General features: G+C 57.5%; 1 protein-coding gene and 1 non-coding gene across 10 annotated transcripts in view; both read left to right on the top strand.

Annotated features, from left to right (window-relative positions):
• The window catches only part of PLEKHG5 (pleckstrin homology and RhoGEF domain containing G5), a 52,381-nt gene that overhangs the window by 24,326 nt on the left and 15,854 nt on the right, over nt 1-12,201 (top strand). Inside the window, exon 1 of one of the 9 annotated variants that reach the window (XM_044942936.2) lies at nt 4,047-4,182. The exons of 4 other annotated variants lie outside the window; for them this stretch is intronic. Coding sequence is in view for 4 of the 5 variants with exons in the window: in XM_044942930.2 (XP_044798865.2) it covers nt 6,915-7,151 (237 nt within the window). In the remaining variant the exon portion in view is untranslated. Of the gene's footprint in view, nt 1-4,046; nt 4,183-6,417; nt 7,152-8,553; nt 8,755-12,201 lie in introns of those variants that run through there. 4 more of the 9 variants (XM_044942930.2, XM_044942929.2, XM_044942933.2 and 1 more) reach the window with 4 other exon arrangements.
• TRNAG-CCC lies at nt 11,910-11,982 on the top strand. The gene has a single exon. It is a non-coding gene; the product is annotated as a tRNA-Gly (tRNA).

Here is a 12,201-nt window from a genome sequence, read left to right as displayed (position 1 = left end):
AAGGGGCAAGAGGCAGGTCTTGGCAAGGGTAGGAGCAGGCTGGAGCAGAGGGTCAGAGAAGGTGAATGACACCCAGGCTGGTGAGAGAGAGGAGCAAAGAATATCCTATTGTTGATGATAATAAGAACCACCAGTGACCAAACATGTTTACATGCCAGGCAGGTTGTCAGGCCCTCATGCTTGTTTCACTGAACTTTTGTGAGAACCTTAGAAAAAAAGCATTATCATTCCTATGTGAAACATAAGGAAACTGAGGCTCAGAGAGATGAAAGAACTAGCCCACGTCACACAGCATGACTGGCCAAGCATAGCCTGGAATGAGATGGAGAGCCTCATTCTTACTGTCCTCCCCAGCCATTCTAGGAACCGCTAGCAGGATGTGACTAGTGTTTTGAAGGAGATGACATCATTCATTCATTCACCAAATCAGCCTGAAGCACCTGGCGTGCCAGGCCCTGTTCTAGGCCTGGAGATCTCCAGGGAACAAAGGTCCTGCCCTCCTGGAGCTGACCCCAGCCTCCCAGGGAGGAGGAGAGAAGTGAGGACTTGGGTTTGTCAGACTGGCACCCCCCAGGCTGCCCTAGGGAAGGGCCATCTTTCAACTGGGCTGGACTCTTCTGCTTCCGGGCCCACCCTTGAGGGTTTTTTTTGTGTGTGTTTGTTCTTTGGCTGCACTGGGTCTTCATTGCTTTGTACAGGCTCTCTCTAGTTGCAGACAGCAGAGGGCTACTCTTTGTTGCGGTGCATGGGCTTCTCATCGCAGTGGCTTCTCTCGTTGCAGAGCATGGGCTCTAGGGCTCACGGGCTTCAGTAGCTGTGGCACACCGGCTCAGTAGTTATTTGCACAGGCTTAGTTGCTCCTCCGCATGTGGACTCGTCCCAGAGCAGGGATTGAACTCGTGTCCCCTACATTGGCAGGCGGATTCTTAGCCAATGCGCCACCAGGAAGTCCGAGGATTTTTGTTTGTTTGGTTGGTTTGGTTACATCTTTGTTTTTATTTATTTTTGGGTGTGGCACGCAGGATCTTAGTTCCCCAACCAGGGATTAAACTGGTTCACCCTGCATCGGCAGCATGGAGCCTTAACCACTGGACTGCCACGGACGTCTCCACCCTTGAGGTTTTATTTGAGCCTCTCCTGGGTGCTGGGGCTCTTGAAATGCATCAGCCACTCCACGCCTCCCTCCTGTTCCTGGAGTTCACTCTGGGGGAATGGAGATAACCAGGATGGGCTTCCTGGAGGTGGCTGCTGGTGTCCAGAGAAACGAGGGCTTATTAAGATGGAAGAAAGCTGAGTGGGGATGGGGACGGATATTGGGAATGGAAAAAGTGAACAGGGCTCAGGGGATGGGGAAAGGTAGGCAAAACTGAACAGGGAGCATCCTGAGGTCCAGGTGAGGTGTCTGAACTACCTGTCTTGGGGACCACAGAGGGAGGTGGTGTCCCTACACTTCCCCAAGAGGAAGCTGTATAGAGTAGGGGGCCTTCCTGGTGGTCCAGTGGCTAAGATTCTGCGCTCCCAATGCAGGGATCCCGAGTTTCATCCTTGGTCAGGGAACTGGATCCCACATGCCGTAACTAAGAGTTTGCTTGCCACAGCTAAAGACCCCACGTGCTGCAGTGAAGATTGAAGATCCTGTGTGTCGCAACCAAGACCTGTCACAGCCAAATAAATAAATGAATATATTTGTAAAAGATGTATGGAGTAACCCACACCTGGGAACTTCAGGGTGGCAGCCTACCCCTTTCCAACTGCAGGACCCTGGGAAAGTCAGTCTACCTCTGAGCCTCAGTTCCCTCATCTGGAAGCTGAGGCTTCTAGAGTTGTGACAAGAATTAAAAGGGCTTACCTGTGGAGTGCTTAGCAGAGAGCGTGGGTTGCTGTGGTGTTCAAGAGGATGCTAGCTGTGATCATGTATGTATCGTGTGCGCAGGGGGAGAGAAACCCCTAGGCTCCAGCATGCCCTCCTTTCTTTCCCTGAGATCTGAGACCACCTTAGGTTCCATCCTAGACCTGACCAACCCCACCCAGCCAGATGGATGTTTACTGCACAGCTATCCTGCCCCCAGGGCAGGTGTCCTGTTGGGGACCCAGAGGAAGTGTTTGCTCCCTCCCTCCCAAAGGGCCAGGTGATGACCTGGTGGGTGTCCCCACCCTCCTGCAAGTTAACCACAGGGCAGAGTCCCTTGATCTGGGCATTCTGATGGAAGTCTGTACAGGGCACCTCAGGTCACAAGGGGACACAGAGAAGGGCTGACATTGGCCTAGGGAATCACATTTGAGGGGATGGAAGACTTGGGGTGTTTGTCCTGGAGATGGAACCCTCAGGGCATCATCCTTAAAGGTATCAGTTCTAGCAGCCACTGTGTTCTTAGCACCTACTGCATGCCAGGCCCTGCCTCAGTGCTTCTCCATGGGGACCTCGTCTAGTCCTTACCCCCACCCTGTGCAGCAAGGACATGCCATCTCCATCAGAGACAGGACACTGAGAAAAAGAGAGGGGAAAATAATTTGCCTGGGTCTGTCTCAACCAGGTCTGTCTGTCCTCAGAGCCTACCATTTCTAACGAACTGTCAGGAGGAAAGGAGCACCCGGTGAGTTTTTCTGCAGGGCTCCCAAGGGCCCTGGCAGGGAGGTGGACTTTGGTTCAGTATAGGTAAGAGTCTCCAACAGCTGAAGCTGTTCTCTGATACATAGGTAGTGAGCACCCCATTGCTAGAGGCAATTTAAGCAGAGAGTGAAGACTGGATTTGATGACCTCAGACTTCCCTTCCAGCTTAACATTGGGCTGTGAGGTGGCAGGGATGAGTCGGTAGGGGTGGTGTCTATGTCTAGGGGAAGGCTTGTCAGATGAAGACCAGTGGACACAGGGCAGAGGAAGGGGTGGGTCTGAGGTTCTTGTGGAGAAAGAGTGGGCAGGATGTGGTGAATAATGGAAGAAGGAGTCACTTATTCTCCTGGGCAATGAATGCTTTGGGGGTGAGAGGTAAAGGCCAGGCGCCCTTGAGAATGGCCAGATTCTGGGATCTCTGGAGGTAGCTGGTTCTTAGAGATGCTGGTCAGCTGTAGATCCGGGGCAGTCCAGTGTGTGACTGGAGAATGGGGCAGGACCAGGGAAGCAGTGCAAGTGGAACTTCGGGGCTTTGGCTAAGTAATTTGGAGGGGGGGGAAAGTGAAGGTCTGGGGTGCCCCAGAGGCCGGGACCCACCACATGCGACCTGGCCAAGATGAGCTGCCCTGGTGTGGACCAGCCCCAGGGAGGTGAGCGCTGCCAAGGACGGTGACTCCCATTAGGAGGGGGCTCCTGTAGTCTGGAGGGGGCCTGATGGAGGTGATCTAGAGTTGGGAAAATGCAAGTAGGTCTGAACCAGGAGGCTGGGAGTGCGGGGTGGCAGCCCCATCATGCCAGACTCCCTAGGGAAGTGGGTAGGTGTGCTTGAGGTCGGGTATCCCGACACTACCCCTACCTCAAGTCCTGAACGCTGAGTTATTCTGAACTCACTCTGCCAGGAACCACCGAAGGGCGGGATGGGCCCCTCTTTCAGGACCTACTAGGCGTGGGCCAGGAAAAAAGAGGGAGGCACGGAGCTAGGCGGGCCCGTTTCTCAGGCGCCGCGGAGGGCGCAGTTCAGAATCCAGCGGAAGCCAGCCTGGCTTGGGGCGATTCCCGGGGCGGGCAGGGCCTGCGGGTTCCTCCTTCTGGACCCCGGGGGGCAGCGTCCTGCCGCTGGCCCTGGCCGGGGGGCGGGAGGGCGAGCTCTTTTCTTTAAGCCCAGGTCAAAGATTGCAGGTTTTGAACTTTCTGCAGGTCTGTAAGGGCAGCCCCCTTGGGGACAGTGACAACGGCCTCCTTACCTCTGTCTGCAGCCCGGACCCTAGGTTACCCCCAAACGCCGGCCGGCCCTCCAGCCACCCCCTGGGCCGCGGGGTGGGGCGCCTGGAGCTTCCCGGGAGCGCAGCCCCTCCCCGGCCCAACCGGGCGCGCCGATGGTACGTCCCGGCCCGCCCAGGTGGTAGCGCCCGCGCGGCCTACCGTAATTCCCCTACGACCCGCGCCCCCGCCGGCGCAGAGCGGACCGAGCCCGCCCCGCGGTTCCTGTGGCCCTCGCCTTACAGGCCCCTCGGAGCTTTGGCAGTCTTGACCCGAGCCCTAGCCACTGGGGAGGAGACCCATGTCCCTAGGTGAGTCTCACGGGGAAGTTCAGAGGAGGGGTGGGGCCGGGAGCCAAGACTCCCCCTGAATTAATAGACAGAAGCCTAGGGCGTGGGGGGGGGGGGGGAGCAGGGGGGATATTGGGGGTAGGGGAGGGCGAGGGTCCCACACAGCTCTGGGCCTGCAGGTGGCCGTCGATGGGCGCCACTGGCTCGGCTTCCACTTGAGGGTGGAATGGGCTCCAGCGCCCGCCCCCACAATGACTCTAGGGTGGGGTCGGCTGGGATAAATAGCCGTGAGGAGTCTGTAGGGCCTCAGCCCTGGTGTGAGGGCTGCTGGTGGGGCGAAGGGTTCCAAAGGGGATTTTGCGGGGCTTGGTTACGTGGTTTTCGGCGACCTCGCCGCATCTGGGCGTCCATGACGGTCCGAGCGGAAAGTCCTCTCGATGCCGGCAGGGGGCGCGAGAGTCTGCACCTAGGGCCGCCTGGGTCTGGCCTGGGGAGAGAGCGAGCCAGAGGACCCATGGATCTCCTGGAGACCCAGAGGCCAGGAGAGACCCTGGGCCGCTCTAATGAAAGACTGAGGAAGGGGAGGCCCCGCGGCCTTGGACCCTACCGATTCCTCCAGTTCCTTCCCCAGGCTTGGAGGGCTCTGGGAGGATTTGTTTCACTATTCTTCTGCTCCTTTGCCAGAGCCCAGACACACATTTGAACCCAGCAGCCATCCCTAGGTAGAGAATTCTAGAAAACTGGCCAGTGCCCTCTTTGCACAGTAGGGAAGGGCAGGAGGTAGGTAGGTGGGCCCAGGTGTGCAGCCCAGGCCTGTGCCTTCTCCCCAATTCCCTCCCAAAGAGCCTTTTGTGTGGCTCTGAAACAAGAGGTGCCTGGAGAAGTTGCAGGCTTCCAGGCTGGGGTCTGGGGCTCCAGGATACATTTCTGCAGGACCTGGGCAGGGGGCAAAGTTCATGGACCACACAGCCTCTCCTTTTCCGCCTAGTACCCACTGGTCCCAGCTGGTTGGCTCCCTGGGGAGGAAGAGGGCGCACTGGCTTCTGGACTTGGTGGCGTGGAGCTGGCCTGCGGAGAGGTTCTCTACACCCTTACCATCTGCCCAGCACAGGGCAGGTCCTTAGAGCAGGCTCTGCCTCCAGGGGGACCCCAGAACCTGAGAACAAGCGGTGAGGCCCAGGCCTAGGGGAAGGGAGGAGCCAGATGGGGCGTTTAGAGAGGAGAGCAGCCTGGCAGAGCCGGCTCCTCCCTGGCTAACGTGCCCATGCATGCAGCCTCCACCCCTAGATTTCTGAGGTGCCAGATGGAGCCTCGGGGCTGGGAGCCTCTTAGGGGAGCTTAGCTTGGGTAGGGAGCCCCGGGCAGGGGTGTCCCCCTGGCCAGAGAGCCCCAACTCCTGGTTCCAGGCCAGTCTCCTGTGGACAGAACACAGAGCTGGCCCCAGACCTGTGACCTCCCCTCTCCCACTGCAGACTAGGCTGGGGCCCCAACCCACTTTGGGGAAGGGGAAGCCCACAGGCCTCTGCTTTTCTGGGGCTGGGGAGGTGGTGCAGGGCGGGAGTGGCAGGGGGCTCCTGCCTTGGAGACTCCATTATTCATCAGCCGTGGCATCTGGTTTCTGGGTATCAGTTTCAACAAGCCAGTCCTGACTCATGAGCCTGGAGCTGGGGCTGGGCTAGGGAGGGGCCCCCTCCTCAGGGAGTCAGGGGCTGGGACCTTTTGGGCCTGCTCATGGGCTATTTCAGCTCCCTATGTAGCGAGGAGGTGGGAACCTCGAAGCCTGCCGAGGCCTCCTCCCTTCCCTGTGCAGGGCTCCTTTCCTCCCCTGCTCCACAGGTTCCTTGACCCTGCACTCTTGGCCCTGGGACAGCAGGGCCCTGGCCCTCCAAGGAGCAGCCCCAGCCCTGGATGGAGAACCCAAGCAGGAGTGTGACTCAAGGTGGCCAGAACCTGGTCACTCCAGTGACCTCTGCTGACCTGTCCTGGCCCAGTCCTGATGGTCTCTACTCGATGCAACCTGGCTACCCCAGACTGGTGGGCTTGGGGATCTGCCCTGTCCTCAAGGGGGTGGACCTCAAGTCCCTGCTGCCCAAACCACCACTTGGCTGGTCTTCATGTCACCACGGCTTCTCTGTGCTTGAGGCTCACAGGGGGTGGTCCAGTGGGCATCCGCTGTTAGAACAAGTTTTTTTTTACCTTTCCAAACCTCAGTGTCTTTGTTGAATTGAGATAGTAACAGTATCTTCTTCTTATGGTCTCTGAGAAGAGTGAACAGGATTTGGCATAGGCCTGGCACTTAGGTGTGCTCAGAGGTTGGCCTGGGGGGCAGCAGCAGGGGCAGGGGCCTTGGACAACACCACCAGGTTTTGAGGTAGAAGCTGACCTGCCTGGGGCCAGCAAGCCAAGGTCATGGATGCTGGAAGGGATGGAGAGAAGCCGTGGACAGGCAATAGAGAAAGCTTTGTTAACCGTTGGCCACAGGAAGGGGCATCCTAGCCAAGACCTTCCTGTCCCTAATGGCCTTCTCTGGCATGAAGCCCCTCCTCCTGTCTTCATTTGTCCATTCATCATCTTAGTCTACACTGAGTACCTGTGGTGGCCAGGACTGTTCTAAGTGCCAAAGATGAAGCATGGGCCAGACAGCCAAGACTGCTAGCCTCTGGAGAGAATAGTCTAGCAGGGAAAAGTGATAATCAAGAAGTGAACAAAGGAAATAATTTCAGGTCATAATATAAATAGATGCTTTGGAGGAAATGATTCAACTTAAGGGGACTGAGAGTTCCGGGGTAAGGGGGTGTTTATTTGGAGAGAAGAGTAACAGCCTCCTTGGAGAGGTAGGATTTAAATTGGGGCTCAGTGCCAGCTGTTGGGAAGATCAAGGGCACATGGTGTTCCAGAACACAGAGGAGCAGGTTCTGAGCTCAGTGAGTTGTAGGGATGAAGGAAGCCAGCATGGCGGCCCACCATGTGGAACCGGCCAGGGGGGCAAGGTAGGATCCAGGCCACAATTGGGGTTTTATTTTAAGCAAGATGGGAAGTCACAGGAGGGTTGGGTGGGGGGCGGGGGAGTGACATGGTCAGGTTTCAGTTTTAAAGGATTTGCCTATGGTGTGGAAAGAGGGCCACTCAGGATGTGGGAGGGGACACAGCCGTGGAAACCTCCTGGCCGGGATAGATGGATAAATTGCTGCTCCTCGCAAAACCTGCAGAGACCGTCTTCCCCCCACAGAACCAGACTGAGGGGGAGCTGTCTAGGGGATGGGGCTGATGACAGCGTGTCCCCCTCCCCCATGAGTACTGAGGAGTGCCCCAGGGAGGCCATTCCAGAACCCCAGAGTCAGAAGCCTGGGTGTCAGTCCTGCCTGTGGACTTCTTCGTCACTTTACCCCCCACTCGATGAGCGAGGATAACAGTGCCCGCCTCCACCTCGCGGGAGTGAGTGTGAAAGCGCTTTGACGACCTACAGTGCGGCTCCTGGCACCACACCCCATTCCTGGTCTGCGTCTCGGGCTCTGATGAGCGCCCTCTGGCGGTAGGGCACCGGAAGCTCCCACGTGGCCTTGAGCCGGGGAGGGGTGCGGGGCGGTGGGTGCCAGCCTGGAGCAGCAGAGGCTTCGTGGAAAGCTGAGTTGGGCTGCGGGGTTGTCCCGACGCCTCCTCTCACTCTACTCCTGGGCGCACCCCAGAGACCACCTTCTCCGCCCCGCGCACCTGCCTTCTGCCCGCCGCCTCCACCTGTGGTCACCAGCCCCAATCTGCTTCTCTGCCTGGCCTGGGCAGTGGGAGCGGGGGTCCCCCGGGCTCAGGCTCTGAGGCGGGGGTCTCTTGGATTGCGGGGCGATACTAAGATGACCCTCAAGAAGGCCTCTGAGCGCCGGCTGTGTGGCTGGGATTGGGAAGGGAGTCAGATATCCTCGGGTCTGGACGGGAAGTGGGGTCCGAGGACCCCTAGGGAGATGTGATGTGTCCTTGGTCCGGTCCCCCCTCTTCTGCCACCAGCATTAAGGAAGCTCCCTCACGGGAGGGAGAAGAAGTCCTGCGGGCTCAGGCTCTGGGGCGGGGGTCCCCAGGACTGGAGGGAGGGGGATAAGATGCCCTTTGGCCAGGGGGAGCTCCTATGCCCAGTCGTTCGCTTTGTCGGGGGGGGGGGGGTGGCGGTCACAGCAAATTGAGGCGCCCGCGGGACTGGGCGGGGCCGGGGTTCCGCAGTCAAGGTGAGGGGGGTTGTCACCGGCGGGCCCCCCTGCCCCCGGCATCCAAGGAGGTCCCCGGAGGAGGGGAACCCTCTGAGCCTGGGACCTTTGTGTGTAGGGGGGAGGTGGGGTCAGGGCGGGGCTGCCGGCGGGAGGGTGTTCCCCGCCCCCCCGGGGTCCCCGGCGCGCTCGGCGGGCGGGCGCGGCCGCACAATGGCAGGAAGCGGGGCTCCGCGCTTTGTCCGGCGGGCGGCGCAGACCGCCGCTTCCTCCGGCCGCCATGGGGACGGGACCCGGCGTCTCCGGGCGCCGCGCGGCCTCCAAGCCGAGCCCCGGGCTGCCCTCCCGAGACTCCGAGCCCGGCTGGGCAGGGGGTCGTGGCCGCAACGGGGAAGGCCAGGTACGGGCGCGGGGGGCCGGGCGGGGAGGCCGGGGCGGGTGCTCTGTCGCTCCTCCGCGCGCGTCTCTAAGCGGATCCGGTACTCGGCGGCCCAGCCCCCTGCCCCGGGGTGCACACCGCGGGGGTGCAGGGGGGAGGAGGGGCTTGGGAAGCGATGAAGGGCTGGGGGCTTGAGATGTATCCCCCACCCTGGCACCAAGGGGACCAAGCAGCGGAGGGGACAGCCAGACCCTGGCCTTTTGTGTCTGGGCTGACTCCGGACACACCTGTGGGTCCCAGGGCCTGCACTGGCCACCCTCCCCTTTCCTTCCTTTGCCCAGGCCCTGCCCACACCCCTCCTACTCCTGCTTCTGAGGCCACCCCGGTGGGACTGGGAAGACTGATTTCTCCACGCCCTATCCCTGGGGGAGTCAGCCTTGGTCGTGCTCCCCAAGAAACCCAGGCCCCTCTATTATTTGTAAAGTTACCGCCCATTCTCTGCCTTTGGACATGCAGTAACGCCTCCACTCTCGTCTCTTTGGCTTCAGTCCTGAGAACTTTTGGCCTCGGACCCTGCTGTCTCTCCCTGGCTGGCAGGGTTGCTGCTGCCCTTAGGGAGGGGTTGTGGGGGGGCGTGAGGGGGCAGCAAGGAGGTGGGGAGTAGACCCTGGGTCTGAGGGAAGAGGCTCAGGAGTTTGGCTTTGGGAAAGGGCTTTAAAAGTGATGGGGAGACCCCCAATCCTGGAGGGAGTTGTGGAGACCCTGGAGTTTGGAGATGGAGGTGTGAGAACAGTGTGGGCTGTGCCTACCTTAGCCTCAGCCTCCCTCCCTGGGGGTTCTCAGAACTTCATCCTCAACCCGCTGAATACTCACCTGATTCAGATCCTAGCCTGACTCTCACATCATCCTGGTGTCCCTGAGCCTGGGGCCTGCTGGGAGGATGGAAGGAGGTCAGCCACCAGCTGGACTCTTGTTAAAATTAGCATTAGTGACAACCCTGTATGCGAGACAGCAAAAGAGACACAGATGTATAGAACAGTCTTTTGGACTCTGTGGGAGAGGGAGGGGGGGATGATTTGGGAGAATGGCATTAAAACATGTATATAAGAAACATATAAGAAACAGATTGCCAGTCCAGGTTCGATGCAGGATACAGGAAGCTTGGGGCTGGTGCACTGGGATGACCCAGAGGGTGGTATGGGGAGGGAGGTGGGAGGGGGGTTCAGGATGGGGAACACGTGTACACCTGTGGCGGATGCATGTTGATGTGTGGCAAAACCAATACAATATTGTAAAGTAAAATAATAATAATAAATAAAAAGAAAGAACTAAACCATAAAAAAAAAAATTAGCATTAGTATCAGTAGTAAGTTCCTCCTCCAGGGGATCCTCCCAACCCAGGAATTGAACTCTTGTCTCCTGCATTGGCAGGTGGATTCTTTACCACTGTGCCACCTGGGAAGCCCACCTATTGGTTAGTACATTCAGTTAGTATTTACTTAGTGGCGATCTGTATGCTATGCAGTGGTATTATAGATGTTATAAGTAGGAAATGGCAACTCACTCCAGTATTCTTGCCTGCAGAATTCCATGGATGGAGAAGCCTGGTGGGAGCACATTTACTGGTTAGGTTTTAAAACAAGATTGTGGCACAGAACCAAGGACTTGGACTGGAAGAGTCCCAGAGAACCACCCCCACCTCAACCCAGAACACCCACAACCTAGCATGGCTCTTGCCATGTCACCCGCCCCCCCCCCCACCCACTGTGAGGCTAGGGCCTGGGCAGCTGGTCAGTCCACAGCCCCACTACCCAATGCCAAGCCTGGCACCAGAAAAATGAAGCTGTCAGGGAAATTGCTAGAGGCCTGGAAGGGGTCAGCATGGGGCACCTGTGCCAGACTGACTGCCAGGCTGGACACAGAGGGCGAGAGGGCTGCTGAGCTGGCTGGCTGTGAGCCTCCCGGGGAGAAGGGACAAGTGCTTCCTCGGATTTGTTGTCAGGATGAGATGCTCACTGCAGGGGTTCCTGTATCCGTGAAGCCCAGCCCTCTGTCAGGAGGGCCCCACTCCTTTCTCCCTTCTCTGCTACCAAGAAATGGTGTGAATGTGGTGAAAATGTGAGATCTGGAGCTACATACCCTAGGTTCAAGTCCTGACTCCACTAGCTGTGTGACCTTAAACAAGTTGCTTAACCTCTCTGAGCCTCACTTTCCTCTTCTGTAAAATACAGACAATCCTAGCCCCTACCTCATGGGATGAGGAACCCTCAGTGCAGCCCCTGGCACATGACAATCACGTTATAAATGATCAGACATTTTCAGCTTCCTCTTCTTTCCTGTCTTTGGCCATTTTCTCTGCTGTCTAGGCCATCCTTACCCTGTCTGTCATCTTCAAAATTCCTAATATGGGCACTTCCCTGGTGGTCTGGTAGCTGAGACTCTGCGCTCCCAACGCAGGGGGTCCAGGTTCAATTCCTGGTCAGGGAATTAGATCCCACGTGCTACAACTAAGAGTTTGCATACCACAACTAAAGATCCCATGTGTGGCAACCAAGACCTGGCACAACCAAAGAAATAAACAAATATTAAAAGGAAAATCCCTGGGACTTCCCTGGTGGTTCAGTGGTTAAGACTTCTCCTTCCATCCCAGGGGGTGTGGGTTTGATCCCTGGTCGGGGAGCTAAGATCCTACATGCTTTGGGCTGAAAAACCAAAACACAGAACAGAAGCAATATTGTAACCAGTTCAATAAAGACTAAAGAAGATGCCTGATCAGGCTCTCTCCAGCCCAAATCTCCAGTGGTCCTCTATCATGCTACTTAATAATCAAACCAGTACTTACTGAACGGCTAGGATGAGATCAGTCAGTGAACCTGAAAGACTGAAACTGCTGTCCTTGTAGAGCTGATAGGGTGTGGAGGCAACAAAGTGAGACATGCAGACTGCCTGCCAGTGGAAGGTGTTAAGGAGAGAAGGCGGGGGCAGGGAGTGAATGTGGAGGAATGAAACCTTAGAAGGGGAAGATGGTGACTTTTGAGTGAAGGTGTGCAGGAAGGGAGGTAGCTGGTTATTTCAGTGTCTGGGAAAGTGTTTCAGGCTGAGGGATTAGCAGATGCCAAGGCTCAGAGGTGGGGCACATCTGAAGAAGCATGTCCGAGAAGGCAGGAGGAGGGACTTCCCTGGTGGTCCAGTGGCCAAGACTCTGCTCTCCCAATGCAGGGGACCTGGGTTCAATCCCTAGTCAGGGAACTAAGATCCTGCATGCCACAACTAAAGACCCTGAGTGCTGCGACTAAAGACCCAGCACAGTCAAATAAATAAATATATGCATGCTCAGTGGCTCAGTCATGTCCGATTCTTTCTGGCCCCATGGACTGTAGTCTGCCAGGCTCCCCTGTCCGTGGGATTTTCCAGGCAAGAGTACTGGAGTGGGTTGCCACTTCGTATTCTAGGAGATCACCCCAACCC

This window comes from Bubalus bubalis, chromosome 5, assembly GCF_019923935.1.
Source record: "Bubalus bubalis isolate 160015118507 breed Murrah chromosome 5, NDDB_SH_1, whole genome shotgun sequence".
Taxonomy (NCBI): domain Eukaryota; kingdom Metazoa; phylum Chordata; class Mammalia; order Artiodactyla; family Bovidae; genus Bubalus; species Bubalus bubalis.
The sequence above is the reverse complement of the archived record's forward strand: the minus strand, read 5'-3'. Positions and strand labels throughout refer to the sequence as shown.